This window comes from Macrobrachium rosenbergii, chromosome 45, assembly GCF_040412425.1.
Source record: "Macrobrachium rosenbergii isolate ZJJX-2024 chromosome 45, ASM4041242v1, whole genome shotgun sequence".
Classification (NCBI taxonomy): Eukaryota; Metazoa; Arthropoda; class Malacostraca; order Decapoda; family Palaemonidae; genus Macrobrachium; species Macrobrachium rosenbergii.
The window spans coordinates 33,285,786-33,304,090 of NC_089785.1; the positions used below are offsets into that span (position 1 = coordinate 33,285,786).

Below are 18,305 nucleotides of genomic sequence, written 5' to 3' on the forward strand. Positions count from 1 at the left end.
TGCCTCTCCTCCTCCTAAGAAATCTCGTACTGAGACTTCTAAGGGTCTGCCTCCTTCCACAGGGAAGGCAGTGGGATCTCTCGTTGGCTCTTCCCGATCCTCGGATCAGGGAACCGCTGCCCCGGCCCCCGGGCCAAGGGCACCGGGAGCCAAGGGCGTGCAGACCAAGTTCGGCACTCCCCCCGCTGCACCTAAGAAACCTCCTGCTTCTAAGGCCAGCGAGTCCGCGTCGGACACTCGTTCACGAGTTGCTCGGAGTACCCGGGTCCCCAAGGAGACTCGGCCACCCCAGTCTGATACGGTAGACACTTCGCGCCGTACGGACCAGGGCGTAGGACGAGAGAAAGGGCCGGGGCATGCAGGTGCTCCGCCTCTTCCTGCTGGCACTCCTTCCAGTGCCAAGTCAGGTTCCCGGGCCAGTGCTTCAGCCCCGCGGGGCCGAACGCAAGGAGGAAGGAAGAGTCCCCTGCAGTCTTCCCGAGAGGCTCCGGCCTCGAAGAAGTCTGTCTGGGGCGGCGTCCAGAGGACAGCGCAGCTGACGCCAGCCAGCCGAAACTCCTCCCAGTCCCTGGCCACGTCCGCGCAGCCAGCCTGGCTCGGGGGAGGCAAGTGCGCGGCTCGGCTCTCGCGAGCCGCTCCGCTCTCCTCGGGAGATCGTTTCACCTGGGCTGAAGCGGTCTCCTCAACCTGGGGGCTCGTCATCACCGCGGGTTGGTGACCGCTCTCGGCCCGCTGCCTCTGCTGGTTCTGCCAGTAAAGGCAGTGGAAGCGCCCGATCTTCCTCACCTGTCCCCTCCGCCCCTTCAGTCTCCTCCAGGGGGCACGAGTCAGAGAGGAGGAACTCTGGGGATTGTTCTCCTCAGAGTTCTACTGCGTGGGGGTATGCACCTGGCTCGGTCCTTGGCTCGACCAGGTCCTACGCCCGCGTAGTTCAGGAAGGTCCTCGGGGGTCTGCCGAGGGTCCTCTGCCCCAGGATGCGGACACCCCCGAAATACAGAGGACTTTTGCTGAGGTTATCGTGCTGATTCGTCAGCACAATGACCTCGGGGAAGGGACCACGGCTTCGTCTGTGGATCGTCCGTCGCGCCTCGAATCTTTCTGGGGACCCAAGAAGGAACCCAAGGCTTCGGTGGGGCTGCCGTGGTCCACGCTTGCCGAGGGAGTTCTCGATCAGGTGAACGGTCTTGTGTCTGGGCAGGACAGCTCGCTTCGATCGAGCCGCTCGGACAAGCTTCTTCCCCCCCCTCTGCCTCGTCAGTAGCATTTCTACGCACCAGCGGAAGGGGCGTTGCTGACTAAACAGGTTGACCCGGACCTGACTCGTTTGGATCCGGGTCTGTCGTTGCAGCAATTGACTGCAGAGAACATCTCTCTCTCTCAGCAAGAAGCTGCAACCATGGAAGCCACCACCATGGCGGCCTTCCAAGCAGTCTCCTGGCTCGATCTGTGGTCATTCACGCCGCGGTGGACAAACGCCGTGCCGATAACAGTGACCGGCTTGTTCACCAGGCAGTGGCTAAGACCTCCGGGTCTTCTCACCCCACTGCAGCCAGGTCTTCGGGCCAGGCTGGCACTTCCTCAGCCCCTAAGAAGTCCCAGTCTTCGAAGGGGTCCCGAGGAAACACCCAGCCTTCTTCTTCCTCGAGAAGGGGGGGTCACTCCCGCCCCTTTCAGCCCCCTTTCCATGCCGGCAAAGGGAGCAAGGGTAAGAAGAAGAAGGGGAAACGCTAGGGGCGCCGTTCCCCCCCAAAAGCTGCCGAAGGTGGGGGGGTGCCTGTCGAGCCATTGGGCAACGTGGCAGCAACACGGAGCCGAGACCTGGATAGTGGATGTCCTTCAGGAGGGCTATCTACTACCCTTCAAGTCTCGGCCTCCCCTCACCTACACTCCGGTCCATCTCCAAACTTATCTACCAGGTTCGTCGAAGGACATCGCACCACAGCAAGAAGTGCAAGCCATGCTGAGCAAGAGTGCTGTAGAAGTCGTGTCGGACCAGTCTCCAGGCTTTTACAGCTGCATCTTTCTCGTAGAGAAGGCCTCAGGGGGATGGAGACTGGTCATAGACCTCTCTCCTTTGAACCGTTTCCTTCGCCAGACTCGGCATGCTGATAGATACGGTGGCAGCGAAAGTCTTTCCCTTGGACTCTCGAATCAGCAAGTTCAGGCAGGCAGCACAGTTGTTCCTGTCACGGCAGGAACAACCAGCTCGGCAATGGCAAGTCGTCATCGGTCACCTGTCGTCATTAGAGAAACTAGTACCTCACGGGCGTCTTCACCTGCGGTCTCTCCGGTGGAGACTAAAGGAGTATTGGTCCCAGTCCCGAGACCCCCAGTCCTTCCTCATTCCTCTTTCCGAGGAGGTGAGAAAGGACCTTCACTGGTGGTTGGACGACAGGAACCTCTTAATAGGAGTATCCCTGCATACTCCCCCTCCGGACATGCTTCTGTTCTCGGACGCATCGACCGAGGGATGGGGCGCAAACCTGGAGGAGTTGCTGACTTCGGGAGTGTGGCACCGAGGCGACAAGCACCTTCACATCAACATCCTGGAACTCAAGGCGGCCTTCCTGGCCCTCCAGGAGTTCCAGGATCGAGTGATGGGACAATCCGTGGTACTGATGAGCGACAATACCACGGTAGTGGCATACGTCAACAAGCAGGGGGGACTGGTGTCCCACCAGCTTCATCAGTTGACGGTGCAGGTGCATGAGTGGGCCGTGGCTCACTCAGTAGAGCTGTCAGCCAGGTATATTCCAGGCAAGAGGAATGTCGTGGCAGACAAGCTCAGCCGCCAGAGACAGGTGGTAGGGACCGAATGGTCCCTCCATCAGGAAGTAGTGGAAAGGCTGTTCGACCTGTGGGGGCGTCCAGCCATTGATCTGTTTGCCACCTGGCACAACAGAAAACTCCAGGTCTTCTGCTTTGTCGTGCCAGACCCATGGGCCGCTGCGGAGGACGTGTTCCAACACCCGTGGGACAATCTCGACGCTTACGCCTTTCCCTCATTCTGTCTGATTCACCATGTGATCAGCCGAGTGATGATCACCCCGAATCTCAGAATGACTCTGGTGGCACCCAAATGGCCCCAGGCCATTTGGTATCCGGACCTGCTAGCTCTCCTCTCCGAGGCACCGAGAGAGATTCTCCCCTGGCCCAACCTTCTGCGTCAACCTCACGCAGAGCGGTTCCACCTGGCAGTGCATTCCCTGTGTCTTCACGGCTGGAGGTTATCCACCATCTCTTGCGAGCGAGAGGCTTTTCGCGCTGCGCAGCAACAGAGATGGCAGGATACCTCAGAAGATCCTCCGCAGCGGTATACCAGGGAAAGTGGTCCGTCTTCTGTGGTTGGTGTCATCGAAGGGGTATCTCTCTGGTCGGAGCTACTTTTCAGCAGGTCGCGGACTTCCTCGTCTTCCTTCGCAGAGAGAAGCTTCTCTCTGTTTCAGCTGTAAAAGGCTACCACGCCGCACTCGGCCTAGTCTTGTGGCTGAAAGGAGTAGACATCTCCTCCTCTTTTGAGATCTCTCTACTCATGAGAAGCTTCGAACGGTCTTACCTGCCCAGGGATCTCAGGCCCCCTGCGTGGGATGTGACTCTCGTCTTAAGGAGCCTGACTCGTGCACCGTATGAGCCTTTAAGAGAGTCGTCAGACAGGGATCTGACCCTCAAGACCGTTTTCTTGCTTGCCCTGGCGTCGGCGAAGAGAGTTGGCGAGCTTCACGGACTTTCCTTTGATGTTAAACACTCGAGGGGATGGGGATCAGTTACGCTCGATTTCATCCCAGATTTCGTAGCGAAGACTCAGAACCCTTCGGTCCCTGACGCACGGTTCGAGTCCTTCACGATCCCCTCCCTAGAGGACTTTGTAGGTAATGATCCAGACGAGATGCTACTGTGTCCTGTTAGGGTGCTGCGGCGCTATCTGAAGAGGACTCGGCACCTCCGGCCTGAGTGTCGACGACTCTTCGTTAGCACTGGCTCGACCAAGAAAGAAGTGTCCAAGAATACCATCTCTTTCTGGCTTCGTTAGACGATAAGGAGAGTGTACTCTGCTGCAGGAGAAGACAACACCGGTACGCTTCGTCCGAGAGCTCACGAGGTCCGCAGCATTGGTCCGTCCCTCGCATTCCGGAAGAATATGTCGGTACCACAGGTACTGAAGGCGGGTGTGTGGTCCCAGCAGACTACCTTCACCTCCTTCTACGTCTGGGATGTTGCACACAAGTCCTTGGACACTTTTTCCTTGGGTCCTGTGGTGGCTGCTCAACAAGTTGTGTAGCTTATCCAGCTCCCCTAACGGGACAGGTTGCATCTCGCCTATGTTGTACGGTTGATTGGGAGAATGAATGTTGAGTGACTGGCCTCTCTTCTTTCTCCTCATCCTGGCTCTCTTCCCACGGGCAGGGAGCGGACGTGCCGTTACAAGCTGGACCGGGCGATTGAGGCAGGTAAGCACATAACGGGAGCTCCCGTTCTATTTCCGTTCAGGTTAATAGAAGCAACCCCACTCCTTCCTCTTGCAAGGGGAGGAAGGAGATCATGACTTTGAGACAAACCCAATGCTTGTATTTGCCTTATTGTCATCCGACGTCAAATTCTTCCTAGCCTACTTTGCATGAACTGACGTTTCTTCTTTCATGCAAAGGGACCCAGAAGTCTGACAACTGATCCTGCGTTTCCTACAACCAGATCTTTTTGTCAGAGGCAGTTTTCCCTTCCTCGCTCTTACGACCAGGAAGGGAAGACAAGGTGGTGAACTCCAGTCAGTTCAGAGAGACTTTATCAGATTCCTCCCTCCAATCAGTAAGTCTCCTATTGTAAAGGACCGAGGGTTTGTATATTGTGTCGAAACAAATAACAATTTTTAAAAGTAAATTGTATTTTTCCTAACTATACAAACCCGAGGTCCTTTACACTTTATGCCCACCTCATGCCACCCCTCAATCTGTACCTGGGCCAAAAGGCAAATTGGAATGTTTACATCCGGGCAGGCGGTACTCCCGCCTCCCGGACAGTAGTTAACTGCCTAACCACCTTGTTTGAAGTTCAACGGCCGTTTCCAGCCTACGCCTGAAAGTAATCCCTAGTGTAAAGGACCTCGGGTTTGTATAGTTAGGAAAAATACAATTTACTTTCAAAAATTGTTATATCGGCGACTATCCAGTCAACGTATTGGAAGTGTCGCTCGGTCTTTGCCAACCATTATTTACGAGATGTTTAGACAATTTTTGAGGACTAAAGTACACTGGGTCCATTCTCCGTGGCTGGCATGGCACCAGGAAATGAGGGGTAGGAGTGATCCTTCTATTTTCCTCTATCTCTTAGCCTTGTTTAAGGTTGTTGAGTTTTTGGGAAGCCTGGGGGTACTTGGCACCTAGAGTACCCTCCAATCTGTGTTTGTTACGGTTGGATAATAAGTTTTAATTGGTGTTCAGGTAATATTGTTTTTTATGATCATGTTGGTTGGTGTATGTTCACGCCCAGGGCAAGGGCAATTATTCTGTTTAGCTTTGTTCAGTCATAGGAGTACTCCCTGACCACAAAGCTCCCACTGAAGTAGGGGCAATTCCTGACATTACCAGTCATGTCCCTACGGGTCGAGATGAGCAACAACCGAGAGGCAGTACCTTCCTGCTCGTTCTCTCTCCCCAGGTAAGGTTACAACAAGCATTACCACAGTGCTAGCTTTTATCTATTTCAAATGCATTTCCATTGGTAAATGTTTTTTGAGTAGTACATGTCCATTCTTCCCACCGCCTGTCAGTGTGGGATTCAGCTACGTAATTACTTGGTAAGTTTCACATATAAATGACATTTTCATAATAAAATAAGGTTTTATATATACTCAACAAGTAATTACATGATCAGACGTTGTCCCTCCTCCCCACACATGGACATAGAGCATAAATGAACTGAGCTTTTTAACTGTGTTGTACTTATACTTCCCCAGAAGTGGGCAGGGCACTTATCTGCACCAAAACAAAAGAGCGCTACCGTGAATTTTCAATTCTAAAGCTGCCGTTAAAGTAGAAACTAATAGCTATGTAATTACTTGGTAAGTATTGTATATATAAAACCTTATTTTATTGTAAAAGTGTCATTTTTCCAACTTTCCTTTTATGTGAAAAACACATTTCTGGCCTCTTTCAGGATCTTGCTACCTAATTATACAACAGTAACTCAAAATATTTACATATTAGTGATGCCACTACTATTCCACTTATGCATTTATTTGTTAAGTGTGAAATTAAGCACCAGAATTGGTAGATTAGTGCTTGATAATTGATAATTAGAAAACTCTTGTTGAATGGTTTACTTTATATAAACAAACATGATAGTTGCTTCAGATTTTTTATTGTTAAAACACAGTTGTGTTTCATTTTCAGAAAATTATTTCTCTAATGGTTCCATGCATATTTCAGGTGGAGCTTTATGGAGCTCAGAAAAACGTAGAAAAAATATGTGAATCTTGGAATGCTTCATCTCTGTGCCAGGATGACCGTCTCGCCTTCACAGCTGTAACTAGTGTGTCTCACTTTGATAGAGAAGGCCTGTGTACATTTTTCCCTGTTAATACCATCAGTCTCAATGGCGAAGAGGTATGTTAATATCATCCATTGTTCGTGCTATAAGCAAGTGTTATATTACTTATGCATACTGTACTATCCAGAAGACAGAATTAGCCAAGTGTGGAGTTCCTGTTACAGATTGAAGAATCTTGAGTCACTTAGTACACTTTGTCGTGTTATAGAGAAGAATTAATTTCAGATGTATGATCATAATTTCATGTTCATAATTTTGGAGATTTAAGAGCATTTTGTAATAAACAATACAAAATTCAGTCCTCTTTTATGTATGTTTTGCATATTATATGACCAGCAGTGCCACCACCATATTTACAAATGCTCTAGCCAGGTTTCCCTAATATAGCTAAGGTGTTTAGTATTTGTATTTTAGCGTTTTGTTATTATTTTTGTTGTAGACCATTCAGGGTTTTGTTCTGTTTGTTCATTTTGTCTTTGTACATACTGCATTCACATTTCCTAAACCTGGACATTCAGGGAGTTTTAAATGTTTTGTATTTTTTTTTACTAGTTTTTGTATCTCAGTTGTGGTGGAAAGGGAAAGTATTGTTACTACTGGAATACCATTGGTTTATCCTGCTCCAAGCAACTTTTTGGATGCATCAGTTGAAGGTCTAACCTCAGGTACCTTAAATAGAAATGCTGGTTCACAGTTATGGCAACATAGAAGCATGTGTTCTACAGAGTTTGATCTTACCATGAAGAGAACATGGGCAATATTAAAGGTATTCCTTCCAGTGTCCTTGTATTCCAACTCGTTCAAAATAAGTATAGCATTTCAAATCGTAAAGTGATCACATAGCCTAAACGGTTTGAAATGTACTAACCTAATCGTAGCCTAAGTTTTATACTATGACACCCAGGTTACTTCACTCATATTATTCTAACTCACAATCAAAACCATGTTGTGTTATGTATATTATCTACATCAGAAATGGTACAAACTTCCTGTTAGTTCAAATGGCGCATTCGATATTCCTAGCCTGAATTGAGATTGGGATTGGCGATTGGCATGCGCACAATCCCTACTTCTTAACCCTCATCCAAAGCACGCTCCAAGAAATTCTCCTTACATTTAGAGATGCATATCTAAGATGAAAAGGAATACTTAAGTGGACTTGAAGGCACCAACAACTATGGCTGCATTCCCCTTTCTTGAGTCCCTGCTAGATACAACTACACTGCACCAAGGCTGTGACAAGACTGACTTCAGGACCATCGCTGACCGACACCAGACGTTCAACTAACAACTGAACCAAGAAACAGCCGCTGACGGATACCTAAGTGTTATTACACGTATACTTACAACTAAATACCTGAAACAGCCAAACACAATGCTTTTCACAACTAAATACAAACACAACAAAACATAATATACTTCTTCTTCATGATACACATCTCCACTTTACGTAAATTTAGAAAGAGTACATAAAACTATACCACAACTTGCAGAAAGGTACAATCTGTCTTGTCGAAGTTTTGACATCTTGCACCCTTCCCATATGTCTACCTTTTTATCTCTTAGATACACCAATTCCATCTTCTCACTTCTTGCTAGGCTTTTCAACTTCAGCTATTTTTCCTCCAAGCTTAGTTCTCATTTAAGGAGGAATCGTTTGGGTCCGTCATAAGAGTCAAATTTTGATTTAGTGGTTGGTTTATCTTTTTTGTAATTATGACATCAATGTTTGTATTTTTTTCTTGCACCTATGGTAAAACCAGTGTAATAGCTGAAGTGTGAATTGAATGATCAGGGGATTGTTACTTGATAAATAAAGTGCTACTAGATTATGAAATGTCTTTCATGAAATGTTTTGTCCCCTCTCAGATTGAATATCCAACATGTTCGGATATAATTCATGCAAACAGCAGCGTGGTCTGCGATGACAAGGGTTTCATGAACTACATCGGCACTCCGGGGATATCGTACGAGGAAATGATCTCGCACTACGAGTTTTGGTTGTACCTCATATGCATCATTATTGCTTGGTCTGGATTTGCCATCACAGTTGTCATGTCTGATACGGTTTGCTTCCAACTGTTAGGTGAGTTATTTATTATTCTTTGGTTTAAATAGAACTACTCACAACCTTATGTTTTGGAGAGCACCAATAGGAACTATGAAGTACCTTATGATAGTTTTAACTCATATGGTTATATTGTCATAGTATAGGATGTTTCTATCTCAGTTTTCATGCCTTATTTGTTATTCATGTATTTGTAAGTTATTTAAAAATTAATTTTCGTAATTTGGGATTGACAGTCTTTCAACAGATGGTATTTCAGGTAAAGAGTGTTTTGGTAGCTTGACTATTTGCCAAAAGACAACTGGTTGAAATGTGTTTGGCCGACTGACAACTAGTTGAAATACAAACAGGTCGAATAACCATTTGATGGAAAGGACAGTTAGTCAAAAAGGCTCATTTTTTTCAACTGGCTCGTTAACTTTATATGCTATCAGGATACGGCTATAATAGGCATTTTCGTAGTTTAGTATGCTTTAGTTTAAAAGACTTAAGAATTAAAAGTTTTAAATTCAAAACTATATCCCTTCAGAAAATGGAGTTCATCAAGACAGAAAGAGGTGCAAGAAAACTCCTCTATGCAGGATTTGCATACTTGGTTGATAAAACATGTGGCAGCAAGGTTTATTGGAGATGTGAAAAAGGCAGGGAGTTTAATGCAAAAGTGAAGATGACTGATGATGTGATTGATGGCCAGCCTTCTCAGCACTCTCATCCACCCAACGATTAGCGTAATATGGCTTTGAAAGGAATTGATCAATAAAACAACAGGCTTATGAAACTGAAGAAGTTACTGGTTGCATAATAGATAATACAGTACTGTAAGTGCTTTCCCACTAAGCTTTGCAGGAGCACTGCCAAAAAAGTCTTCTCTTTTTATGAGGGCTAAGCAAGAAAATGATTTAAATTTCTTGACACAAGGAGAAAATTTTAACTTACGAAGATGACAAAGTGAGAATTTATGGCACTGATAGAAATTCAGATCTTAGCTCAGAAATGTGCTTAGTTTTGTGATGGCACATTTGATTGCACACTGATTGGAACTCAGTTGTATTCCATTCATGCACTGATAGGCAATAATAAAACATTACCATTGATATATTGCTTGATAAACCAGAAGGATGAAGAGACTTAAGATATAAAATTCAGCTTTATAAAACAAGCTAAAACTCAGTGTGTTTCCTCTATTCATTTCGATTTTGAACTGGCAGCTATAAAGAGCATTAAGGAAATTTTCTCAGAAGTTAGTAATAGTGGTTGTTTCTTCCATTTTGGCCAGTGTCTTTGGTGGAAAATTCAGTTGTATGGTCTCCAAACATGGTACGGAGGTGTTAACAACTCTTTTCTAATTAAACAACTACAAGTTCTTCCATTTGCAATCCCTCAAGATGTGTACTCTTTGTTCAGTGATTTCGTTGAGTCTCTAGATGCAGAGGCTAAGGAAGCGTAAGGTGAATTCTTACTTTACCTCAGAACTACCTGGCTGGGGATGACTCAGAGAGGCAGATGAAGAAGACCAATTTTTTATATAGATATGTGGTCAGTTTACATTAGAAAGTTAAGTATACCTTAGTTTTACCAGACCACTGAGCTGATTAACATCTCTCCTAGTGGCTGGCCCGAAGGATTAGACTTATTTTACGTGGCTAAGAACCAATTGGTTACTTAGCAACAGGACCTACAGCTTATTGTGGAAACCGAACCACATTACAGTATAGCGGGAAATGAATTTCTATCACCAGAAATAAATTCCTCTAACTCTTCATCAGCCGGCCGGGGGAATTGAACTCCGGCCCATCAAGTGACAGTCCGAAGCTCTACCGAGTCAGCCAACGAAGGGCTAGTTTACATTAGAGTACAAGACAGTTTACCAAGAACAAACAACTCTTTAGAAGGATGGCACAATGCTTGAAATAAACGTGTTTCGTTGAAACATCCAACATTCCCAAACTACTTAGAAAAATTCGAAAGGAACAGGCGAGTAATGAAATTTTGATTGAACATGAGCAGTGGGAATGAATATTTCTGGAAAAGACAATGCTGTACTTATGTTCAAGTAAATGAACAGTTGAAAATACTTGTGTGCAAATACAGTAAAGACGAAGGCTTAAATTTCCTAAAAGCAGTTGCACATAATTTATAAAATTACACTTCAATTAAAATTTTCATGTTTAAAATTTCATCCAGTCTTAAATTTACTTAAAAGTGGCTTTATTCTTTGTATTATCAAAATGAAAGAAATCAATAAAAAATTTTATTTTGTTTTAAGCATTTTCCTTTGTGTATTATCAAAATGAAATAAATAAATAAAAAAAATTTCCTTTCCATTTTTTTTATTATAAGCAAACGAATTGTCGTTATACTACTTGTCAGTTCGACTAGTTGATCATCCGGCTACTGTAATTGTTTTTGAAGAATTGTCTTTCAACCAGTTGTCTTGCAGCAAACGTTTGCCTACTGACTGTCTTATTTTTATAGGAAATAATTGAAGTAAGTAATAAAATGATTCTTGTGCTCTCCAACACTCAAAATAATTAACCAGAGTATTAAGGTAGTGTTCAAAAACATTTAAACTAGTGTTCAAAAACATTTAAACTAGTCTGATGTTAGTAGGTAATGTTTTTTGTAAATCTTAGACAAGAGTGATGATAAAAACAAATATTCTCTCTCTCTCTCTCTCTCTCTCTCTCTCTCTCTCTCTCTCTCTCTCTCTCTCTCTCTCTCTCTCTCTCTCTCTCTCTCCATGAATAAAAAATGATTAAGTGAACTAGAACAATGTTTTATGTAAGATTAAGCATGGTTTGTAAAAAAAGGTTTTTAATCCATACGCTAACTGACTTTAAGATATGAATTGAATAAACGGCACTTTACCAGCACTCTGATTCATGACATAGTCAGAATTTATTGCCTGATTTGGAACTGTACTGTATAACATAGCCATTCATACAAGCATCTTCTAGTTTAAATTTTGATGAAAAGCAGTTAATTATTGTTTTCTTTATTTTTCTTGTTTTATACCTGATAATAACATTATTACTGTAGTTTTATGTTGAATATTCACATATAATATACAGTCTCAACTAGCTGGGGTAACCCAGGCTATGTTAGATCATATCATAGCTTAGGGTAGCCTAGATTCACTAGGGACAGTTAGAGGCGCATTTACGGAAAAAGCAGATATGAGAGGTATTGCTGTACTATTATTTGTTTAGGTATTTTGAAGCAGTTGAACAAGACCAACTTCTTTATGTCTTGCCTAAAGGATTGGTTTTCAAGTTTGAGGTGAAAATTGGACCAGGGTAAAAATGAAAGAAGTTGGGTAGCTGCATATAAAAAACCAAAGTGTATGGGTGAGAGGGTAAAAGCCAAAAACGTGGCTTTGTTCTTACCCTTTGTAGCTTCTATAACTGCTACAGGAAATAATTGCAGCTTTTTTTCCTGAAGCATCTTTTCCAGGAAAAAAATTTGTTGTCAATAAAGGTTCCTTTTTTCTCTAAACACAGGTGCTGCAAGCAATAAGTACGGTCAGCAGCGTTTGTTTGGCTCCCTGGGATGGGGGACCTTGGTGATCATCACAGGTGGATTGATTGATTATGCATCCGAGGGAGATGCAGAGAAGGACTATACCCCGGCTTTTGTTCTTTGCGTCGCAGTCTTGTTCATCGATCTCTTTGTGGCCTCTCGCCTTCATGTAAGCTCTTTGGCATTTTATTCTTTTTATTATTTTTGAGATAGTGTTTAGAATAGAATGCAGTATATGTGTCTCCAGGTACTATACTTGTTTTGCTTCTTCTATTCTGGTTTTGTAGTTTTGTCAAAATATTGTATTTTAGACTTTGTAAAATTATGGGAACTTTGTGTAGAAGCAATACAGTAAACCCCCTGTATTCGCATTCTCACGATTCACGGACTCGCGCATTCGCGGATTTCTCTGTGGAACGTATCTGCCCATTATTCGCAGAAAAAATTCACCCATTCGCGGTATTTTTCACTGAGAAATATTCACTAATTACTGTGTTTCATATAATTTTCATGACTAAATGCACTTTTTATGATAAAACTATTAAAATACTCAGGTATAATCATTTTTAGAGGGTTTTTCTTGTGTTTAAACTATCAAAATAGGCAGTTCTAAGTGTTTTGAGAGGGGTTTTAAGTATTTGTGGAGTTTAGCTATTCGTGGGGGCTAAGGTACACATCCCCCGCGAATACGGGGCTTTTTACTGTAAAGGTTTTCAGTGTTTTGGAATGAGTTCAGTAACTTTAGTGTTATGTATTGGAAACAAAGGTTGTCTAGTTATCATGAGTAGTTTTGCTATTGGAATGTTATTACATTCCTTAAGTACTGTAATGTAGTGTAAGAAATGTCATTGCTATGGTTAAAACAGTAATTTTGAGAAGGTACTGCTCCATAGTATCTTTGAAATGCACTGCATAGTCCTCATATCTCTTTCCTCCTACAGATTGAGGGCAATGAAAAACAGAGAGGCACTGCAGGCTCCGTGGTGAGGCTGATGTGTGAGCCTCGAATCGTCCTCTTTGTTTTGTGCTGCGTTGTTGTTGGCATCTCCACTGGAATTCTTTGGACATTCCAGGTAAGTTCTCTGTTTTGTTACCCAGGGCAATATGTGTATGATTGTATGCTTATACTTCAAAAGTTCTAGCAAGGATGCAATGAATTACTACCCTGAAACGGTCCTCCTTCTATTTTAATACTTTACGTACATTTTATCTATTTATTTATTTTGTTAATTTATTTTTTATTTTGTAAAAACTGATCTCTTCTTCCTGTATTTCCTATTATCTTCTGTCACTTCTTTCAAATGAACACCATATTCTTTGGAAGCTTGAATCTCAAGTTAGTGGCCCCTGTGGACTTGTTCCTTATGAGTAGGATTAATCTTCTGAATAATAATAATAATATTAAGCATGAATGTAACTGATATCCCCAAAGCACTGTAAGTTTGACCATGAATAATTGTTTAGGTATAAGAATGTTGCTGAGCAGAAGTTAAAGGAATATTTTGTTTGGTGTACAATTCATACAACCTTTTAGTGCTGAAAGACAACTTCATGGTTATTTTCTGGAATATTGTCATTATTTTTATTGGATATAACAATCTTTGACCTATAAATATATACCACCAAATTTGTTTTCAATAATGAATAGTTGACAATACCTATTAGATGCCTTCAAAGTTTAGGGTTTTACCTTATTTTTATATTTTTCAGCTCATGTTAGTCGAAGATGTTGCCTTTGAATGGAACTGCCACTTCCAAGCCTTGAAGCTCCTTCAGGGTCTTATTATGGGTGTCCAGTGTTTTGGTGGAGAATTACCTTTCTTCTTCCTCTCTGGGTGGTTCATCAAGAAACTAGGCCACGTCCATGCAATGTCTCTGGTCATAGGCGTGTTTGGCATCCGCTACATTCTGTATTACACCGTAACAAACCCTTGGGTTTTCTTGCCCATTGAACTAATGAATGGGTTTACATTTGGTATCTTTTATGCCACCATGACATCGTATGCAAGCCATATAGCTCCTCTTGGTACAGAAGCGACAATGCAGGGCATTGTTGGTGCAGCTTTTGAAGGAATTGGTAAGTTAAATACCTTTCTTTGTTACTCTGTGAATCAACATTTATCATGAGATGTTTATAGTTTTCTTGACTGCTCGAGAAGAACCCTAAAAGAGTTCAGAGGTCTGGTTAAACAAATCATTTATAACAAATAACAAATTTCTTGACTGCTGTTATTTTGAAACCTTTCCAGGTATTGCTATTGGTGGCTTTGTTGGAGGGGCTGTTTTTGCAACGGTTGGGGGTTCTAAGATGTTCCTATTCACAGGAATATTCAACTTGATTTTTGCAGCCATCCATGTAACCCTTCAGATTCTTCTTGACAGGCTGTGGATTGGGTCTGTTTCATCAGGTAGGTGAACAGGATTGTGACACATTAGATGTTTTTACTTTTAATTACTGGATACTTTAACCAACAGCTCCAGAGTGAAAGTTTCAGGCTGTCATGGAGTCCACCTTCCTAGCACAATTTGTTAATGGCTAGGGAAGAAAAGTTGGGGGAAGGCAAGTTTTAAAAAGTTGACAGCCAAGTGGGATGATAGCAAAGGGAAATGAGTGAGAAGTAAATGACAGAAAATCTTTATTGTATATATTGATGAATGTTTCCAGTTTGGGGAGATTGTAATAACATCTGTTATTCATCCCAGTGATAAATTATGGTACAGTGTTTGAGGGTTTGGGTTTAGTAAATAATGGTTTACACCTATGAAAATGTTCTGCACATATTTAAGGAACCTTTTAAGTTATAGTATTGTTATTTTAAAGGTTCAGAGGGAAAGGGTAAGACCGTGTTTTCATGGACTATATTTGGCATTGTATAGCAGATAAAAGGTAAAGAGAAAAGGAAATAAGCTGCATCAGATTATGAGAAGAGCTGATTTCTGTTCCTATCAGTGTTAACTTGAATACAGTAAGGTTGAAGAACTTGTTTAATTTCTGTACAGTATTTATTTCTAGAATTACTCCCTTACCTTGTTCATTTCAGAACACTGACATTGGGCCTTGCATATACAATAAGTTTTTATGTGTTTTTTATGATTGTTTGGTATATGAATTTTTCTTTAGATTGATTGATCTTAAGTTTCTAGAACAGTCTCAAATAATCATACTTTTAAAATGTACAGGCTGAGGATTGGATGAGGCAGCAGTGACATTGCTTTGGGAGATTCTGAATCACTTCACACAGTATTGATTAGGTTACTTGCACACTTCACATTTGTTGAGTGATCATAGATATGGTATACTTTATATGGATTACAGTCACTGAGTACATAACAGTGTCCACAAAATATGAGATGTAGTTTGGTATATAGTACAGTATTTCTCTGTCATGATGGAATATAAGACTGGATGTGAGGGACTAGACAATAGACACCTTACCTTCTCAAAATAAGAGCCAAGTTGCAGTAGCTCATTACGGAGATCTTACAATACTTAAGGTGACGATATGAACAAAAACAACCTGCCTACAACACAAAGAGAGAGTTTGTTCCGAAACGATATACAAACCGTCGGTCCTTTACATTAGGAATTACTTTCAGCGTAGGCTGGAAATGGCTGTTAAACTCTTGAGCAAGGTGGTTAGGCAGTAACTACCGCCAGGTAGGCGGGAATACCCACCTGCCGGGATGTAAACATTCCAGTTTGCTTTCGGCTGTCATGCATTGCAGACGTGTTTTTGGTTCTCTCTGCCTGACTGTCGTTAAGCTCTTATTATCCCAGTGGGATCTTTCTGTATTTTGTTTATCTATACGTGTGTTTGATATTTATTAGTACAAACCCATGATTTGTGGTAACCTTGCATAAGCCATCGTTCCCTGCGCTGTGTCTTGGGTGTGACGGCCAAGGGTGTAATTTGAGAAGCGTAACCAAGTGGTAATGCTTCTCTTCCAGCAGCCCTTTATGTAGATACTGAAGGCACCCCTGTACATTCGGAGATATTAGATTGGGACGTAATTTCTTTGCTCCCCTACACTGATCAGGACGTAAGAGCTCGCTTCCCTTCTTGGGCTTCCTCTCTCCGTGTATAATGGGCATCACTACTTCCTTCCTACTTATGCTGAGTGTTGCTTCGCTGCCTGCGCTTGGAAAACTACGGGGCGGGTGGGAGGTTGCGGCCGTCATCTGTAAGTTCCGCTTCCACGGTGCCCTTGGTGGCCTCCCCTCCGTCCTTTTTCTCTTCCCATAGGTTCTTTCTTCTCCCCTTTAGTAGATCTCTCTCCTTTGCCCTCTTTGCTCGCTCATCGGGCAAAGACCACGGGCAGGGAGCGATCAGGCAACCTCTTCTAGAGTACCTCCTCTCACTGCGTAGGGCAGTTCCCCTTGTAGCGAGAGGAGTCTCCCTCTACTAATCATCTTTGCTTTTTCTTTCAGGTGGACAGTGAGCATCACAAACACAGCAGTAGTTGGCTGGATATCTCAGAGGATATCACGCATGAAGGAGTCCCGACGCTCAGTGTTGCTTCGGGATCGACCACAGTACCTGGTTAGATGACATATTTCCACGTCAGGATCGTTCTGACTCTGTTCCCGCCGATGTGGATCGATCGCTGTCATTGCTGGTCTTCATGTATGCTGTTGCACTGCCTCCGATGTATCTGTGGTCCATCTGCTCCTGCTGTTCCCTGTGTTATTCTCTTGTTAACTCGACGACAGTGTCTGGGCTGCTCCTCCTGGTCTCCTGCTGCAGCCGCCCTGATCATTCCTGTCGCTGCTGGTGACTTTCATGTGACATTTCTGTCCTTTGCAGTAGCTCCTGCCTTCCGAACCGCTAACGTAGCTCCTGCATCGGCTGTCCTGATCGTGCCCGCTACTTCTCATAGTGGTCGTGTCTGGGGCCACTTTCGTTGTGTTCTTGCCAGCTGCCCTGGAGGTTATGATGTCTGCCATCCTGTAGAAGATGTCGGCGTGAAGGTGAAGGAAGTCGTCTTGTGGAAGTGACGTTCCTGGCCGTTGCAATAGCTCCTGCCTTCCGAACCTCTGCCGTAGCTCCTGCATTGGCTGTCCTGATCGTGCCTACTGCTTTTCCTGGTGGTCGTGTCCTGGGTTGCTTCTGTTGTGTTCCAGCCTAGCTGCTCTGGAGGTTACGATGTCCGCCATCCTGTAGAAGATGTGGGAGTGAAGGTGAAGGAAGTCGCCCTGTGGAAGTGACGTTCCTGGCCGTTGCTGTAGCTCCTGCCTTCCGAACCGCTACCGTAGCTACTGCATCAGCTGTCCTGATCGTGCGTGCTGCTTCTCCTTGTGGTCGTGTTCTGGGCCGCTTCCATTGTGTTCCTGCCTGACTGCCCTGGAGGTTATGATGTTTCATGTCCACCATCCTGTAGAAGATGTCGGAGTGAAGGTGAAGGAAGTCGCCCTGTGGAAGTAGCCGCCATCTTCTTCAACTTATCTTCGATTTTGTCTTCTGCTGCCTCTTCCCTTCCTCTCTCGAGGTTCAAGGGGGTCCCGGGAACAGGACAGACCTCCATTGGCTGAAGGAGAGGAAGGCTGCTTCTTCCCCTTGATACCCTTGGATGTCTAGGGACTGCCTCCTTCCAAGGAGGCAGTGGGTCTCTCGTTGGCTCTTCCCAACCTTTGGGGTAGGAAACCGATTGGCATAGCCCCGGGTTTTATGTTTCAGGAGCCGCGGGTGCCCAGACCTCGGTTTGCGATCCCGTCCCCAGTCATAGAGGTTCCGCCTCTAAGACAGGGGATGCTTTGTGCGCTCATTTGTGAACTACTCCAAGTGCTCGAGATTCTATGGAATATTGAGCATCCCGATCTGGTCTGGAGAGTACTCTCCCCGTCCCAGTTCGGGAGCAGTGCGAGAGAAAGGGCCGAGGCACCCAGATGTCTCAGCTCTTCCTGCCAGCACCTCAATTGCTCCCCGAGTGCTTAGCAGTGCTCAGTCGGGTTCCCAGTCTGGTGTCTCGATCCTATCAGTTCGAACACCAGAAGAAGCAGGGAAGAGATTCCCTTCGGGAGTCCTGTGGGACTTGTAAGGGACTGACTCTCTTCCGGGAGATAAGTTTCTCTTGTTGGCTTCTGCGAAACGATTCGCATTCTCCTGTGGGGTCTCATGTTTTGGGGGCCATGAGAGTGCAGCCTCTTGAGGCTGCACCCTCATTGCCAGTCTTAGA

At 44.2% G+C, this 18,305-nt stretch overlaps 1 protein-coding gene across 2 annotated transcripts in view; it reads left to right on the top strand.

Moving 5' to 3' along the window:
- Sugb (Sugar baby) overlaps positions 1 to 18,305 on the top strand; it is a 62,401-nt gene that overhangs the window by 33,809 nt on the left and 10,287 nt on the right. For both annotated transcript variants that reach the window (XM_067089023.1, XM_067089022.1), the window contains exons 5-10: positions 6,424 to 6,600; positions 8,414 to 8,630; positions 12,113 to 12,300; positions 13,073 to 13,204; positions 13,842 to 14,208; positions 14,381 to 14,539. In XM_067089023.1, coding sequence (XP_066945124.1) covers positions 6,424 to 6,600; positions 8,414 to 8,630; positions 12,113 to 12,300; positions 13,073 to 13,204; positions 13,842 to 14,208; positions 14,381 to 14,539 — 1,240 coding nt within the window. The remainder of the gene's footprint in view (positions 1 to 6,423; positions 6,601 to 8,413; positions 8,631 to 12,112; positions 12,301 to 13,072; positions 13,205 to 13,841; positions 14,209 to 14,380; positions 14,540 to 18,305) is intronic.